At 36.3% G+C, this 19,027-nt stretch overlaps 2 protein-coding genes across 2 annotated transcripts; one reads left to right on the top strand and one right to left on the bottom strand.

Moving 5' to 3' along the window:
• Window positions 1-5,868: 5,868 nt before the first annotated feature.
• Window positions 5,869-10,782, bottom strand: LOC111795104 (putative receptor-like protein kinase At2g23200). Its single transcript, XM_087124358.1, has 3 exons — window positions 10,050-10,782; window positions 7,723-8,703; window positions 5,869-6,871 (listed from the first exon to the last, which is right to left on the bottom strand). The coding sequence occupies exons 1-3, from the start codon at window positions 10,739-10,741 to the stop codon at window positions 6,022-6,024; spliced, it is 2,523 nt and encodes an 840-aa protein (XP_086980484.1). The 5' UTR covers window positions 10,742-10,782; the 3' UTR covers window positions 5,869-6,021.
• Window positions 10,783-15,486: 4,704 nt separating this feature from the next.
• On the top strand, window positions 15,487-19,027 carry NRAMP4 (natural resistance associated macrophage protein 4). The gene is made up of 4 exons (XM_087124349.1): window positions 15,487-16,480; window positions 16,577-16,713; window positions 16,791-17,443; window positions 18,321-19,027. The coding sequence occupies exons 1-4, from the start codon at window positions 15,960-15,962 to the stop codon at window positions 18,537-18,539; spliced, it is 1,530 nt and encodes a 509-aa protein (XP_086980475.1). The 5' UTR covers window positions 15,487-15,959; the 3' UTR covers window positions 18,540-19,027.

Here is a 19,027-nt window from a genome sequence, read left to right as displayed (position 1 = left end):
TTAAGGGAACAACCTCTCTACTATCCCTAAAAGCGGGTAGGAGTGAATTCTATCTTGCACCCTATGTCCCCAGCTATTCACCTAGTCTTACCCTTGAAATGGGAGGCTTTTATTGAGTCGGCGAACAAGGACCACTCTCACCCATGCAAATCTAAGGATAATTTTGAATAAATAGGAGTTCATAGTTAGCTCAGGATTAAGGTCGAGTTATCTAGGTCATCGAGTGAAAAAATCAGTCTCAACAGTAAACGACATTATAAAGTGAGAGTGATTTTCTTCATGGTCCGATCTTATGCAATACTCATTGCAAATGACTCCCCCACTCACATGTCTTTACACGTACAATTTAGTGATCAGATTGTTTATATCATATACAAAAGTGGGCCGCATCCATAGTGTCCCCAGGATAAGGTACTCAGCCTTATCCCTGTACTATAGATTATTTTGACTATATACTTGAACTTGATTCACTCTTATGTCTCTACATATAGTTCAAGTAATCATATTATAGCCAGAGTATTCTTAGTTTGTTGGATTTAGATTAATGATCGTAAAATTCACTTTATTCAATAACATTGTTTACTGAATAAACATCAATAATATATTTTTTTTAAAATAGAATATGTTTTTGTTTACAAACTATGAGTTTTATGACATAAAACCCAAGAACATTATCATAACTAAAATCACTATCACAACTAGTTACTGGTCTGAATCATGACCTTAGTGACTCAAAAGAGATAAGGAATTCTAAATAGACTTTAACGTCCCTATTTTTCTACTGACCTAAAATTGTTATCGTCATCATAACATAATCTCTTATACGGAAATAAACATTTAAAACTTCATCATAAAACAAATAAACATTAAACGTAAAAACACCCTATTCTAACCTAAAGTCTAAGAAATGAAATACTACTATCCTATGCATGTGTCATGGTTTTTACTTGTGATATCGTTGTCAGTTGTACGTAGGTGTCTTGCTTTTACTTGAAATAGATGTAGCACATGACTTGAGTATTTTAAGAAATACTCAATAAGTGACCTATTGTTAAAACCATCATAGAGATGACGTTCTGACAAAATTGGATTTGTAGTACTTCCCTACACATGACCCACACGTGCGAGCGCGAGTCCCCAAAAGGTTCGTACCCTCCTGGACCCATTATAGTCAGACTAGCTGTCTGTAGCCGGACGTTCAGATGTCAGCAAACCCCCAAATATCATGCGAGACATGATCATCATCATCATAGTGTACTCGTCCGTACTCATCATCATAAATAGGGAAGTAACCCGATGTATATGAACACACAATATGCATGAAGTCCCTATAGTTTTCATCTTTAAATCATTCTTATGACACAACCCTATACATCAATCACACATTACTCTAGGTAACATGCAGACATTAGCCTTCATACATTCATCATCATTAACATCAATTAGGATGGAGCCTTAGAAAACTCATCGTCATAATGCATCATGACATTTAACACATGTGCATCATCTTATCATACATCATCATCATGTCATCATATAATGTCATCATATAATGTCATCATCATGTCATAATCTCATATGATCACATACATCATCATATAACGTCATCATATCATCATATAACATCATCACATCATCATAAAACACCTTTACGTCATCATAAAACATCATTACACCATCATATAACATCATCACATCATCATAAAACATCATTACATCATCATATAACATAAAGCATAAATGACACGTGCAAGGGCCACTAGGCACGTGTCGTCATACATAAGGCAAGTCTTCCAATCGAACCTAGTAAAGCCACTTACTTGGATGGCCTTAGCCGATGTTCTCTTTAATTTGAATCTGCTAGAATATGTCCCTCGAAGTTAGTCCAAGTGTCGTTGAGATTCGCCCTATCAGAACAACTACCTAATTTTCTTAGTAATTCTAATTCCATAGCTCAATTTAACTTAAATTGAGAAAACGGACCTTATACTAACGTTAATTGCTTTAAACAAGGTCAATTTTTAGATCCAAGAGAGTTCAAAACATAGGAATGGATATCAGAATTGTCAACCCGAGTCGAACAATAGAATTTTGAACTGAGGAGCTGCGCGAAGCTGAGCCAAGCCAAATGAGTCGGCACTTACAGGTAGTGACATTTGTCGTTGGGGGGAGTTGACGCACGGGGATCGCAATCGGGTCGAGGCATAGATCTTGGGTCAGATAATACGGGCGCACGGGTCGCAAAACTGGACCGTGTAGGCGTGGGCCATGTTTAGCTATTGGGAAGTGGCTGTGATAATGCTTCTATGTACTTGAGGTCGTCACTAACTTGCCACTAAGTACGCACCGTTGGTCTTGCATCTTGTGAATCAAGAGGGAACTTATTGCATTCAATTTTTCAGTCTCTTCTATTATTTTTAGGTTACTTTTGAGTTGTGGTTGACAATGACTTTTGATATTCAACAGATTTGGCTCTTAAAAATACTTTATTCTCTAGTTTTATAATAGATTTTCAAGGTTATATAAAATGATTATATTGCAAATCAAATTTGTTTCCACAAAGCACTTTTTTTACGCACAGTATTATACGAAATTCTTATAATTTTCAATTTTGTATTTAATAGATCAGAGTCAAAATACTTTTAATTTTGGAGTTCTTATGATTGAGTCGGTGAACAAGAGGTAAAAATTATTGGTATAAGTATGACTTTCAATTCTTTTTAAGTCTTTCTTAGTCATTCTATTTTCAAGATCGCTCTCATTCGAATGTAATCTATGTTCATATGTATCTTTCACTACTCGGATGTTACACGATCTAAATAGATCTTTTAAACGTAAAATTGAACTTTTGGAAGAGTAAGATGAAGATAAGAATTAAGTAAAGTTATAATTTTTTGAAAGTATGAAACAAGCTGAACCCAATATTATGACAATAACTTATAATCTGTGAAAAGAATTTTGTACAATATGAGTAAAGCGTACTCTTTCTTACAGATTACAACCGGTGAGTAATAATTTGAAGAGAGCAACAAAATCAAACCAAATCCATCCCAACTTCACTTGTGCCCATCTCCCCTCCTGCTGGGTCCTGATGCCAACGTGAACACCCGCTCATCGAACAGCTCTCTCCGATACGACATGTCGGAACCACCACCGGCACCGCCGCCTTCACCAACGTTTTGTGTCTTACGAGTATCGACCCAGACCGCTCTCCCGTCGACTAGAAAATTAGAGGTCGCAGTTAGAAGTAGGAGAAGGAGGGAGAGAAGGCAAAGATGCCTCATTATTTTGTTGTTGGTGGTGGTGTTGAAATTGATGTTGTTGGGGTGGTGGGGTTTGTTTGTAAATGTTTTTAAGTGTGTTATTGAAAAAAGATTACAAGATTCTGCGACAGCAAAAAGAATGGAGCAGAAAAGATAGTATCAAAAATGGCATCTCAAATTAATGGAGGAGGAGGAAGGAGAAAAGGGGGTTGATTTCATACGCTCAGTCATGACTCGATAACCTAACCAATCGGGTTGGGGAAGGTTATGTTTTTTTTGTTTGTTTGAATTGGATTGGATTGAATTTAAAAAAAAAAAAAAAAAAAAAAAAAAAAAAAAAAAAAAAAAAAAAAAAAAAAAAAAATCGAATTTAGTTCGTAGGTTGACATTTTTACGACGAAGAGTAAGAATATTTGACATTTATAACTGTTGATAGTGATGCATCGTAATTTGCTAGTGATTAATGCATGGTTGATAAATAATAAATTTTAAAATAATTATAAAAAAAAACATGAGAACGGTACCACCTAACTTGAAAATAAAGAGTTAGGTTGGTTTTGATTGTGAACTCTATTCTAGTTGCCTAATCACTAATATAACCAACTTAAAATTTAAAGTCGGTCCAAAAGATTTTTCTAACTCAACTCAGGGAGAACCCGAACCATTTTTCTAACTCAACTCAGGGAGAACCCGAACCATTTTGGGAGCTCATGTGTTGGTGGGATTTGGGTATAAAATAGGACTTAAAACAACATAAATCCAACCAAAATGTCCCAAATGTATTATTAGGCTTGGCTGTGTGGATCACCATATTCCTTTTGATAAGCTTTGTCTGTGCCATGGACCAATTCTCACCAGTCAAATGGGAATAACTATAATGCATTTGTGTTCTCCCTTTTCCTTCTTTTCCTTCTTTGGGGGCTATAAAATATGGTGGCTGCCATGCCACACGAGTATAGTGTCGCGGTATCTTTCTTTGTGTCGTTGAGTCGTCGACGTCACTACAAGAATAATAGATATAATAGCTAACAACAAGCATTTTTTTATAAAGTTCTGAGAATTTATATTATCGAAAGTCTAAAATATCATAACTTAATAATTGAAATTTTGTAATCTATTTACGTTACAAAATATGGTATTAAGTAGTTTCTTAGAATAACAAAGTTATTCAACAAGATAATTTAGTTCACAAAATAGAAAATTCATCGAGCGTTCAAGATTATATAGTTTGTCAGCTATAATCTTTTTGCATGGGTAGAAGTATCATTTCATTCACTTGCAAATAGACTTGTGCTTGACTTGGGAAATTGTCGGTTTAGTACAGAGAGAAATTTTTTGTGAAAAGCTATCAACTTATATGTACATAGATATAGTGAGTATGTGTAAACTATAGGTATACCACTTACGAGAAAGAAACTCATGTCAATAAAGAAGTTAACCAAATAATACAAGTTAGTGTTTGTTAGTCCTTTCACAGATGCCTCTCGTTCATTCTAATGAATAAAAAAAAGCTGTCAGAGGCTCGAGCGAGAAAAGGTGGTGAAGGAAATCTATAATTAAAATATGGGTACCTAAACTCAAGTAAACAAGAAAAGTCATTTCAAGAAGATCGATAACTTGGAGAAGACAAGTGAAGAATATTTGAAGGTTTCATCGTGAGAATTTCATTAAAATTTTTGCCGCTTTGATAAATAAGTTTCAAAATCTTACCAAGATGCAACATAATTTTTCTCTAAAAACTCGTAAAATTCCACCAAAAATAGTTTGAGATCCAACCGTTTGGTCTTTTGAAGTCGGTAACATCGACGATCCAATCACTAAATTCTAAAGGAGTGTTGAGTAGCGTTTGAAAGAAGGCTTTTTGTTGTCAAGATCATTGTGGATATATATATTTCTTTTGCAAAAGTAAAAAATGTCATTGGTTGTGGGAAGGAATCTAATTTAGATTTTTGAAGGATCGGAGGAGTTTCGTCCATATGCATTAGACACACGAAAGGAATAACTTTTATTCCCATATTTGTGATACACATCAAAAGCTTCAAATTGCATCCCTTCAAACAATTCATTTATGTTATTGTTTGGAGGGAAATACCTCGATCAATTAACGGGTTAATTATGAGTTTATAAATAAAAAATACATTTTTATTAGTACGAATCTTTTTATGATTTACAATTATGTGTCTTATTTATTAGGTCACTAACCTACTATATAAAGATTGTACCTTCTTTTAACATACAACCAAGTTTATGTTTCCATATCATTGAATCATCTCACCCTGATTCCTTATAAGGAACTTATACGGTTTTGCTTACTCATTGACCAGACACAATACATTATTCATGTGGGAATTTTTGTTGTAATATGTACATCGATGAATTGTTTTCCTTTCGATATTACTTTTGTTATTGAATGTTCTTCGTCTTCACTGCACTCACCGGATGAAAACACTTGTTAAGAAAGATGCAAAAGTTTATAATTTCCAAATTTTTCAATATAAACCATGTGTTCAATGCATATCAAACTCATCTATGCATTTACACGAACATTGCCTCATTCCTTTCTATTTAAGCTTAAATTAGCTCATTGAGGGCAACATTAGGCAAATTTAGACACCCAATAAAGTTTTTGTTATCATAACATTGATCCAAGGATGGTGGGTCTATTCCCTTACATTGGTTCGTACCGTCTAAACTGCATTGAATTCACACAACAACCCAAACTATTATATATCAATATCCATCCATGAGAAGTAAACAATCATCGAGCACAATCAATCTTGAACTCTTCAACCAATTCTCTCGCATTTATAGTCGTGCTATCCTCATATACGACCGAATCATCAAGCCCTCTCGAACGAATGCGGTCAAGAATCCCTGAATCAATATCCCATGAAGCATCAACAATGGTAGTGCTTCCCTCATACCCTTTCCCACCGTCTACAGGCGTGAACTGAAACTGCAACGCCAACTCCAAATCATACACCACGTCGTGCATTGAAGGCCTATTTGCCCCAACTTCATCCACACATTTCTCAGCAATTTCAACAAATTTTCTCAATGAGTTTGCTTCAATGGTACCTACAAGAAACGGATCAATTACCTTTTCAATCTCTCCTCTTTTTTTGCACAAAATTGCCCAATCGGCTAAGTTTATCTGTTCACTTGGAAGGGTCTTGATGATTGGAGGTCTAGCGGAGAGAACTTCAAAAAGCACGACACCGAACGAGTACACGTCAGATTTCTCTGTTAATTGAAACGTGTTGAGGTATTCGGGATCGAGATACCCGAAAGTGCCTTTAACCGTGGCGTCTAATGCTTTGGCGTCGGGTACTCCAGCTTTTGATATCCCGAAATCGGCTACCTTTGCGTTGTTGTCTTTGTCGAGCAAGATGTTGGTGGTTTTAATGTCTCGGTGAATAATGACACCAAAGGTGGAACCAATGTGTAAATAATCAAGCCCTTTTGCTGCATCGATGCAGATTTGAAGCCTTTGTTTCCATGACAATGGAAGATGATCGTGGATCTTTGAACCGTATAAATAATCTTTTAAAGTGCCCCCTGCCATGTACTCGTACACTAAGATCATCTCTTCATTTTCATTGCAGTACCTGTCGAGCGTATATATATATATATATATAAAGATTAGCAATTAGCCGAAAATATTAGCAACACAAAAAGAGCTCGACTTCCTTTCTAAATTAGCCAACGTGGGACTTCATCCCAACAATTCTCAACAATTCTTTCCTCGAACAAAGTGCACTATAGAGCATCCCATCCCCTGAGGCCTATGGAGCCCTCGAACAAACCCCCTTTATTCGAGGCTCGACTCCTTTTATGGAGTCTTCGAACAAAGTACACTCTTTGTTCGACACTTTAGTAACTTTTGACTATACCTTCGAGGCTCACAATACTTTGTTCGACATTTGAGGATTCTATTGACATGACTAAGTTTAGGGCATAGATATGATACCATGTTAGGAATCACTACTCTCGGTATGATATTGTTCTCTTTGAGTATAAGCTCTCGTGGCTTCCACAAAAGGCCTCGTACTAATAAAGATGTATTTCTTTCTTATTGAGTCACAACTTATCACTGAGATCAATTACAAACATCAAATATTCTTAATGTTCCGAATAATATGAAAGTATGATTGGATTAGGTTGGGTTGTAACTCTATTTTTGGGTTGGTAAAGTTGACTCGACAAAAACTATGTCTAAGATATGAATCCAAAATTTTCAATTTTTAAAAAATTTAACCCAACCCCAATTGAAATGACAAAAAAGAAGAAAAAAAAAAATCCAACCAAACCTAGATTAGATAGTCTAGATTGATCAGATTATCGAGTCATATCAACGAACACCTCTACGGTATAGATTCCATCCCTAAAAAAAATGTCAATTGTCATCTCATTTTAAAAAAGAAAGTAACTTGAGAAAAAAAATGTCGGTTGAACATACCCGCATAAAGAAACCAGATAACGATGTCGGATTTGAGACAAGATAATGATCTCTGTCTGAAACTCCTTAAGACCTTGTCCAAGCCCCGGCCGACTTCGTTTCACAGCCACCTCTTTACCGCCAATAGTGCCCACATAAACACGTCCAAACCCTCCAACACCGATCACTTTCTTCTCATCAAAATCATTAGTACCCTCAATTATTTCATCAAGCGAGATCTTCAATTCAATGTTCAAATTAGGAGCAAGATCCTCCATTGACATAACTTTCTCCGATGGATCATTTTGAGGTAGCGGCAAAGGCCGATGCTTTCTTGATTTCCGACCTCTAATCAAATAAAACAAAGCCAACCCAATTATTAAAGCTATGATCACCACCCCACCAACACAAACCCCAATTATAATCCACTTTTGATTGTGTTTATCTTCTTTTGGCTTCAAATCAATTGAACCCACAAATGATTTCTCAATCAACTCCATAATTTCAACTCCGTTCATGAAGGCTTTTGACAATGGAGCTTCTTTGGTGTGCGCTATGCCGACATTTAAATATCCTGTCCTGTCTGTAACAATGATACATTCAAACCAGAGTGGCCTCCCAAATTCACTCGATTCTTCCTCGGAATCAATGTATGTTCGATTAACGCCGAGGAAGTAATCGAACCGGAATGGCGTGCTTCGTGGTTCGATGATGTCGCAAAAATGGAACCGAATGAAATATCTGGTTGTCTTCTTTACCTTAAAGACCCATGTTATGTTTGGATCTTTTGAGGTTTGAGTAGAGTTCATGTCCAATGATTTTGCATGACTATACACGTAACTTGGAGCTGTGTAAATTGTTGTTACTTTGAAGTATTTTATGTCTTCTTTGAAGGTGACGTTTTTTGCTGGCGATGGATGAGTCATAAATCCTTCATCTGGCAACCATGTCCTCCATAATGGATCCATGTCTGGAGTGACCAAGGGACCACCCATCGAGACCCTGTTGTTGAGAGTATATATATATATATATATAAGATTAATATTAAATGGATGGATTTGATTTTTGCTAATAGGGTTTTGAGCTAATAAGCTGACTTACCAAAAGAAGTTATTAACTTTGAGCATTGGTAGGATAATTGTCCGTAGTTATTAGCTTGAATAAATTTAGAAAAATTGTTACACATAATTGTTACTATTTTGCGGGAGAAAATTTAAGAAATTTGTTCATACTTTTCCTATTATAAATACAGATCATGTGTACGGTCTATTCATAACCACAGAAAAAATTGATTAAGATTCCTAGGTTCAAAAGCTCTCTCCCCTCGAGGTAATAAAAAACATAAATGTTTAAGATCTATTCAAACTCCCTCCCCTCGAGTTATTGAACAGCATAAGTGTTTAAATTTTCTAGGTTCAAAAGCTCTCTCCCCTTAAATATGTAAGGTTTCTCTGTTTAAAAGTTCTCTCCTCTTAAATGTTTAAAGTTCCTCTAGTCAAAAGCTCGGTTCAAAAATGTCTCTCTCCTTAAATGCTTAAGGTTCCTATGTTCAAAAGCTCTCTTCCCTCGAGTTATTGGAAAGCATAACTGCTGCTTAAGGTTCTTATGGTCCAAAGCTTTGTTCAAAAGCTCTCTCCCCTTGAATGCTTAAGGTTCATATGTTCAGCTCTCTTCCTTGAGTTATTGAAAAGCATAGTGCTGCTTAAAATACCTCTGGTCAAAAGTTCCGCTCAAAAGCTCTCTCCTCTGCAATGCTTAAGATTTCTCTATTCAAAAGCTCTCTTCCTTTGAGTTATTAAAAAGCCTAAGTGCTGCATAAGGTTCCTCGAGTCAAAAGCTCTATTCAAAAGTATTCTCCCCTTAAATGCTTAAGGTTCCTCTTATCAAAAGTTCTCTTCCCTCGAGTATTGAAAAGTATAAGTGCTTAAAATTTATTCATTGAAAAGCTCTCTCCTCATAAATGCTTAAGGTTTCTCTGTCCAAAAGCTCTCTCCCCTTAAGTTGTTCTTTAGTTGTTTGTTTCGACATATTCTAAGTGTACTATCTCCGACCACGTTAAGATATCTCTTTTTTTTTTTAAATGTTTATAGTTCCAATCTCTATCCTATATTATTTGGAGTAGTTTAACATGATAGCTATAAATTAAATCCAATTTTGTCTTCCAACAATAACATTTTTGTTGTCCAATCCAATAAATTATGATAGAAATTAAAATTATTGTAGTCCACGAAACTTTTAAAAAAGTAACTCTCTTTTCTAAAATTGAAAAAAAAAAAAGAAAAAGAAAGTAAAAAGATCATTTCAAGATCAAAACAAAACATAATCATAGATTGAGGGAGAATCAACACCTGTAAACAGCTTGAAATGCCTCAGAGGTAATCATATACGTAAAGTTGTCGTTTGTGTTTAGTTGTGGAGAAAGAGCAAAACCCGACTCTGGTTTGAAAGCTTCAGGAGCTTCAAAGACTTCAATGGCGTTCACAAAAGCCAAAGACGATTCATGAGGACAAAATTGTATGCCAAAAACCCCTTTTTTAATCTCAAAAGCGAACTCCTTAACAATTGGTGTGCTAAGATCGCTGCTTTGGATTGAAAAATTTGATAGCAACTGAAACCCATTACTGGCCGAGACATTAAAGCGAGCTTGAAGGAAGCTTTGAGATGTAAGAGCCAAGAAATGGAGACGAACCACATAGGTGCTGTTTTGATTGATGCTTTCAAAAACATACCATGTTGGCTGATTGTAAACTCTTGATGTGTGGTATATTTCATTTATGGATTTTGGGATATTGGTTTCGTTTCGAACGGATTTGCTTTTTCCGGGGTTGATCGACCAAGGACCGGGCTTGGCATCTCCGATGAACTTCCGGGTGCCTCCGAAGGTGACATCGGATTCCGATCCGCAGTTGAGAAAATACTTATTAGGAGGAAAGTAAGCTGAAGTGATGAGGAAAGAGGAAGAGAATTGAAGTAGTAGAGGAATGAGGTAGGGGAGTGAAGGCATTATTTCCGTTGGTTGGGAAAGAAAAGCTTGGCTCATTTGTTTTATATTACGAAAAGCTTGGCCTTTAGACCGCGGTAGAGGATGCAAAAGCTTGTTGAGTCACTCGTGGCCTTAGTGAAAGGAGATGGATATTGGACAATAGAATATTCAAGCTCGGGTACCTACAACAGCTACAAGGGTTGATGGAAGAAAAGTTACTCGGTTGCAAATTGAAAGGGACACTGATTATAGACTATAAAATCAGGAGTCTCGAGAAAACAGTACACGATAATTATCGAAATCATTAGACTAAATGTAACAGATTTAGCTTGTATGAAGAGTTCAAGTGCATCTAGGTATATAAGGAGACGAATGTCTAATTGGATCATAAGACTACTACTACGTCCTAGAACCACCACCATTTAACGTTATAAGGGAGGTGTTGGAAGAGGGGACGTTGGAAATACCAACCATTGGACATATTGGAATTGGAAAGTCGTCACGACCGAGGCACGAGGAAATTATTTCCTAATAATGATTCACATTTTACAAATGACAATTTAAATATGATTAAGTTAGGCTTGGAACAATGATGGATATGAACTTTCTCAAATTATTAATAAAGGAAAGACTTTGCTTTTCACATTGTTATTAAAGAAAGACTTGCTTTAGGGCTTCATTCATACTAAAAGCTATCAATAAAAGATCTTTTTGATATCAAAGAGATAATAAATAAAACAAGACCCTTTCTTTAACTTTAAAAAAGATGTTTTCAACTTTCATACGTTCAACGAAGCACCACTTACATTGGGACCCCTACCTGTCAATTAACTTATATTGGAAATTAAGTTATTTTACAAATTATTATGCACACAACTTTGGAACTTATCTAGCCTAAAGACCCTCCACCGACACTTTTAAAACGTGAAACTGACGACGATCCATAGCTAGCGCTATTTTTTCTTATCACAAAGTGTAACCGTTAGTAGATACTGTTCGCTTAAATCCATTATGTATCGTCGTCAGTTTCATGTTTTAAAACGTATCTACTAGGGAGAAGTTTCCACACTCTTGTAAGAAATGTTTCGTTTTTCTCTCCAACCAATGTAGGATCTCTAGGTTAATATGATATGATAAAATTTTAAAACGTATCTCCAAGGGAGAGGCATAATATGATATGATAAAGTTATATATGAAATTTACTGGTTATGGGATAAGGATAAGCAACTAAACCAAGTAACATGCAAAATGATCATAATGCTCCTACGGTAACTTACCTTCGGTTCGCAATCCAAAAAACCTCCAAATATCATGAAACTTTATAAGAAGCCTTATTTTATGATTTCTAAGAATTATGTAAATTTTTAGAACCATTGGATCATGTTTGGGACGTGAGCCAAGTTTAAGTTGATAAATGATCAAAATGCCCCTAAGGGTTCTTTGAGATATTTCAAGGTTCAAACACCCTCCAAATGTCTCTAAGATTCAAGGAAGCCTATGTATAAGGATATGAAGGTTTACCTATAATTTTAAGACCATTTAGATAAAGTTTAGAACCTAAACCAAATTAGGGGTATAAGTTAAGGCTTAAGAGAAATGACTAAAATGCCCTTATCGGTTAACCCGAAGATTCATGCATGTAAATGATTTCAATGGGCCTAGAAGTTTAATATGACTTGTGCTCACATGGGCCACCAATGTTATCAAAGTTTTATGATTCAAGTACATTTTAGGTATTTTTTATTTTTTAAGCAATCAATACGTTACCTTAAGGCCATGAATCAATACAAGTAACTTTATTACACATTCATGATCTAAAGTAGCACTATATAAGTCTCGAAGTCCTCTAAGATATGAAGATGACTAGGTACTATTCAAGAAACGAGAATCAAAGACAAGAACCAAGAATAAAGACTAAGGACAAGGATAAGGACAAGAATCAGGAACAAGAACTAAGAATCAAGTATAAGAACTAGAATAAGGATCAAAATCCAAGTTCTCATACTTAAGAACATTAACTACGGGACTAAGGTCCTTAAAGCATAACCAAGGTTAAGAAATCAAAACTCAAAACCAATATCCTTCGGCTAAACCATAATAAGAATTCAAGAACAGGATCTACGGTAATGTGTGAATAATATATATGGTTGTCATAAGAATGACTTAAAGATGAAAACTATAGGGTCTCATGCATTTTGTGTGTTCATATACATCGAGTTACTTCCCTATTTATGATGATGAGCACGGACGCATACACTATGATGATGATGATCATCATCATCATCATCATGCCTCGCATGAGACTTGGGGGTTTTTTGACCAATAGATGTCCGGTTACGGACAACTAGCCCTACTATGATGAATGTAGGCGGTGCGAACCACCTGGAGATTTATGCTCGCACATGTGTATCGTGTGTAGGGAAGTACTACACATCCAATTTTATTCCGACTGGAGGCCACCCCTATAATGGTTTTAGCGATAGGTCCTTGATCATGAGTTCCATGTGGTTACATTCCCTAACTTCAACAGTGGAGTTAGTATTTCTTAAAATACTAAAGTCGTGCTACTTCTATTTCAGATAAAGGCAAGACACCTTAGTACGAATAACAACAACATCGCAAGTAAAGACCATGACATGTGCATAGGATAATAATATTTCAATTCTTAGACTTTAGGTTAGAATATGGTGTTTTTACTTTTAATTGTTATTTATTTTATTTAATATTTCGTTATATTGTTTAAAAATATTTTCTAAGTCTATACAAAATCATGTATGTTATCTTTATAGAAGAGACTTGGAAAAGGAATCAAAAGAAGATTTGGTACATTTCTTTACAATTCTATGTAGTTTAGATTACATGTTTAGAATCATTCAAGTTTGACATGATCAAATCTTGCTTGTGTAGTAATTCAAATCTCAAACAAGTGTTATTACCGTGAGATATTCGTTCAATAAGATAATCTGAATCTCTCTTGTACTGATTCCTTATCAATGGTAAGTTTTTACTTTGATTGATTTTTTGTCCTTTGGTATCAGAGTTTTTGTTTGGCTTTATATGAAAATTATATTAGAATATATATAAATAAATAACATTTATATTTGGTTCTCAATAGAAAAATGTCATAAAATTTTATGGTAAGAAATTATATTTGTATTTATTTGATGAAATTAATTATGGTAAGCTTATTTATATAACGTTAATGGGTTACCTAATAAAACAATTCAAATTAATTCCAAATATCACTAAAAGTTAAATTTTTTTTTGGAACCACTAAAAATAAACAAATAATAATAAAAGAATCTTATTAATTGAATAATTGGTTATGATTTTAGTAATTAAGTTCATTAAATATTTCCTTGGATAAAAATGAATTAAATAAATATATAATTATTTATTATTACAATATGGTTCATTTTTATTAACTGTAAATTTAATTTAAATCAATTAATTATATTTAAAAATATAATATAATAATAGTGATAATGAATGAAGCAATCAAAATTTTGTTGGATGAGACCTGATATTAATAGTTTTCTTTGAATATCTTATCCTAGGTTCTTATACAACGTTGAGGTGGAGATTTTGTGTGAGGATCACACGTGTCTCGACTCGATTCATACTTATCTCAATAGACCCATTTGCCTTCATTCTTCGATGTGAGTTCCACATGGTCATAGGGCGTATGTGAACCATTGCCCACATAGACTTCTCATCTTTGTACTCGTAAACTAATAGTTGTATCCATTTAAATGCTAACTTTTTTTTATAAATTAGTGATTTACTATTACTGTTTGGTTGATTTCTTGTCCTGCCTTCAAACCCTATTTTCAATCGTACAATATATTAGTCTGTAAAAAAAAAGTCAAATATGATACCTGTGTTAAACCATAATTCAAGATTAAGTATCGTTAACAGATACAATTGCTAGCTTGAGATTTTAGTGATGATACAATCTTCATAGTTTAGAGGCATAAATTGATTTTTTTTCCCTTTATTATTATTTCGTGATGGAGCGTGAAGCGTTCAACAAGCATGTTTCATGCTCGAAACAATCATACTATTAGAATTCTCAACCATTAAATCTTTCTAAACTTTTCTTTTCGTTCTTTTTTAAAGTTGTTTATTCAACGTTATTCAACCTTTTAGTTTTCTTGATTAATTATAGTTGTTTTGTTTTTTGGAACGACTAATATTTATTTGATTGCACTGGAGTGCGTTACGGTAACAAATTTGACAATGTTGTCGTGATTGTTACACATTGTTATGCTTTAGTCATAAAAAAAAAGAAAAGTGTAGCAAACTAGGTTTGGAGATGGAGAATAAAGTTACTCATAATAGAGTTGTCATTGTCTACTTTATTTAAGATGGACCTATAGTTTTCTCTCTTTATTTCAAATTAAGCCAATACATGGTTGAACACAACCTCTCCCGACTATCCTTGGGTCGTGGACCAGCAAACCGACACCCGTGAGAGGTTTTTTAGCCAAAATATCATCTCGTTAGGTTTAATTAAGACATTAGAGAACGTTTAATTAAGACTTTTATCTCAAAATTTGAATTTAGTTGGTAGAAATTTTGAATCAAATTGGGGTTAAAAAGGAAAAAGATAAAAGAAATGGGTGTGGCATTGCACTATGTTATATAATGGATTACACGATGGCACGGGCGGGCCACGGCGAGAGCATTCACAGGCACGCTCTGTCCACACACTTGGCATCATCAAACTCGTCCATGCCTCTCGCTCGCCTTCTTCCATCGCCCATTTTCCTTTAAAATAACCCAAAGAATATCTCCCCATTTGGCTATTTCCATTCCTCCCATCTCCACGTCCTTTTCGCTTTATCTCCACGCTGGCATCTTACCTCATTCTCACCCCATAATCCCACTCCCCTCACGGATCCCTATTCAGGACCCAAATCTTGGAGGCCGTGAGTTTGATTCCAGCCCCGTTTCTGTGGTTCAGTCAAGGTGAATGAACATCGACCTGGGTTCTTATTCTTTTCATACTTGATGTTCTCAAATTTGTACGATACCCTCCAAATTCTCTACCATTCTGAAAAGGAAAAGTGAAAAAAAAAAAAAAAAAGGAACAGCAACGTAGCGATGACCATTGACGGTTTTTTTCTTTTTCTACCTCGCTTCGATTGAGGATAAAGGTTCAGAGCACGATTTGTGGGCATATCTCTGATTTTTCGTTTTCCCCTCGTAGCCAAAGCTCTGTAATCCACTCTCTAGGGGTTTTCCGACACCCATTTCGTTTTATTGGACAATCATGCATCCTGATGATCATCCGCAGCAGCGGTTGTTAGAGGAGGAAGAGGAAGAAACTGCTTATGACTTAACGGAGAAGGTTGTGGTAATTGGGATCGATGAAGTGGAGTCCGATTCCGATGTGGGTATGCTTCCGTTTTCATGGAGGAAGCTCTGGCTGTTCACTGGGCCGGGGTTTTTGATGAGCATAGCGTTTTTAGACCCTGGGAATTTGGAGTCCAATCTTCAGGCAGGTGCGATTGGAGGGTATTCTTTATTGTGGCTTCTGTTTTGGGCTACGGCCATGGGGCTTTTGATTCAGTTGCTTTCTGCCAGGCTTGGCGTTGCCACTGGTAAGCACTTGGCCGAGCTGTGTAGAGAAGAGTACCCAACTTGGGCAAGAATTGTGCTGTGGGTTATGGCGGAATTGGCCCTTATTGGTGCGGATATACAGGAAGTTATAGGGAGTGCTATTGCTATTAAGATTCTGAGTAATGGAGCTTTGCCTCTTTGGGCTGGAGTCATCATCACTGCTTTAGATTGGTAATTTTGATTCAAACCCAGTTCTCAAATTGAGTTTGTTATCTATGATTATCTGTTTTTTCCCTAGTTGATAGTGTTTGTGTTGATTCTTGCCAGTTTTATCTTCCTGTTTCTTGAGAATTATGGTGTGAGGAAATTGGAGGCTGTTTTTGCTGTTCTTATTGCTACTATGGCTATCGCATTTGCTTGGATGTTTGGTGAAACGAAACCAAATGGGAAAGAGCTTCTATTGGGTGAGTCCTGAGGACCTTTTTTGTGGGTTTTTTGATGCTTGATATATGTCATCATTGTTCTTGCTACTTGTTTACAGGTATTTTGATTCCCAAACTTAGCTCCAAGACAATTAAACAAGCTGTTGCAGTTGTGGGCTGTGTCATTATGCCACACAATGTGTTTCTGCACTCAGCTCTTGTGCAATCTCGAGACGTTGATTCGACGAAGAAGGGGCGGGTCCGAGAAGCTCTCAGATACTACTCCATTGAGTCCACTCTTGCACTTTTTGTTTCCTTCATCATCAACTTGTTTGTTACAACTGTGTTTGCTAAAGCTTTCTATGGCACAGACATGGCGAATAGCATCGGTCTCATAAACGCAGGCGAATATCTTCAAGATAAATATGGTGGAGGACTTCTCCCTATTCTGTATATCTGGGCTATTGGTTTGTTAGCTGCTGGCCAAAGTAGCACCATTACTGGTACATATGCAGGACAGTTTATAATGGGAGGCTTCCTTAACTTGAAGTTGAAAAAATGGCTTAGAGCTTTGATAACTCGGAGCTTTGCGATTGTGCCGACTATAATTGTTGCTCTCGTGTTCGAAACCTCCGACGGGATGGTCGATATTCTTAACGAATGGCTCAATGTCCTCCAGTCAATTCAGATCCCCTTTGCTCTGATTCCTCTTCTCTGTTTGGCTTCTAAGGAACATCTAATGGGCACTTTCAGAATTGGCCCCGTTTTAAAGGTATGTGTACCATGTTCACTAGACACGTGCATATTGTTCATGTTTTAGGATCATTGATGATAGCCTTGCTCTCGTTAAATCAAACCTTAAATCCAAAAAGTAGCTCGATTGGTTAAGATATTTCCTGTAACAGTCCAAGTCCCCCGCTAGCCGATATTGTCCTCTTTCGGGCTTCCCCTCAAAGCTTTAAAATGCGTCTGCTAGGGAAAGGTTTCCACACCCTTATAAAAAGTGCTTCGTTCTTCTCCCCAACCAATGTAATGTAGGATTGTGTCCCCAACCAATGTGGGTTCTCACAATCCACCTCCTTCGTTCTTCTCCCCAACCAATGTAATGTAGGATTGTGTCCCCAACCAATGTGGGTTCTCACAATCCACCTCCTTCGGGGCCCGGCGTCCTCACTGGCACTCATTCCTTTCTCAAATCGATGTGGGACCACCACCAAATTCACCCCCCTTCAGGGCCCAGCGTACTTACTGGCATACCGCCTCGTGTGTACCCCCTTTCGGGGAACAGCCTCCTCGCTGGCACATCGCCCAGTGTCTGGCTCTGATATCATTTGTAACCGTCCAAGCCCACCATTAGCCGATATTGTTCTCTCTGGCTTTCCCTTTCAGGCTTCCCCTCAAGGATTTAAAACACCTTTGGTAGGGAAAGGTTTCCACACCCTTAGTAAGGGTGTTTTGTTCTTCTCCCTAACCAATGTGGGATTGTGTCCCCAACAACGTGGCCTCACATTTCCTTTGCTGTTGTTAGTGTTTTAGGCCTAAGATCATTTCAAAACCTCCATAGCTTGTAATTTTGGTCTGGAAATAAATATTTTGTAAACCAAAAATTGTAGTTGAAGAACTCACATTGTTTTTATGCCCCTTTTCAGATGTTCTCATGGCTGGTGGCAGTGTTGGTGATGGCCATTAATGGGTATCTTTTGGTGAGTTTCATCTCATCAGAAGTGAATGGACTGCTTATAGCCATTTTCGTGTTTGTCTTCATTGCTGCATATGTTGCCTTTGTTGTTTACCTCGTCTATCAAAGTATTTCCTTTTCAAGTTGGAACAACATTAACTGGAAGGCCTCCACGGTCGACGAAAACTGAGAGGTCATCGTTGATTCAATCGTTGAATCGTTGAATCGAGTTTTATAGACCACAGATCGATAATTATCAAATAATTGCCTTTTCCTCAAGCATCTGTTAAAATGCAGTCAGAGAACAAAGGAGTAACATATCAGTTAGTTTTAAGATATATGAGTTATGATTTGACATGTTTTTCCTTGAGAAAATCTGTTATGGATACAGTGAAATGAAAGGATTGTGAGCCAGTGAATCTGGTGAGTGAGTTGAGGTTATGTTGTTATGGTAGTCTTAGGTTATATATATTATGGTATTCCCGTGCTTGGTGTCACGGTCATACTTGTCCAGAGGGAGTTGGCTGTGGCTGTATGTTTATGTCATGCCAAAAAAATTTTTTACTTGCTTTCATGTTGTATTACTTTATTATTATGTTTTCTGTGTGTATGAATCGCCTCAAAATGTATTACGGGACTAAGTAGTCAGGGAACCTCTTCAAATTGAGTATTCTAATC

Source organism: Cucurbita pepo, chromosome 5 (assembly GCF_057944985.1).
Source record: "Cucurbita pepo subsp. pepo isolate OVF chromosome 5, ASM5794498v1, whole genome shotgun sequence".
Taxonomy (NCBI): Eukaryota; Viridiplantae; Streptophyta; class Magnoliopsida; order Cucurbitales; family Cucurbitaceae; genus Cucurbita; species Cucurbita pepo.
The sequence above is the reverse complement of the archived record's forward strand: the minus strand, read 5'-3'. Positions and strand labels throughout refer to the sequence as shown.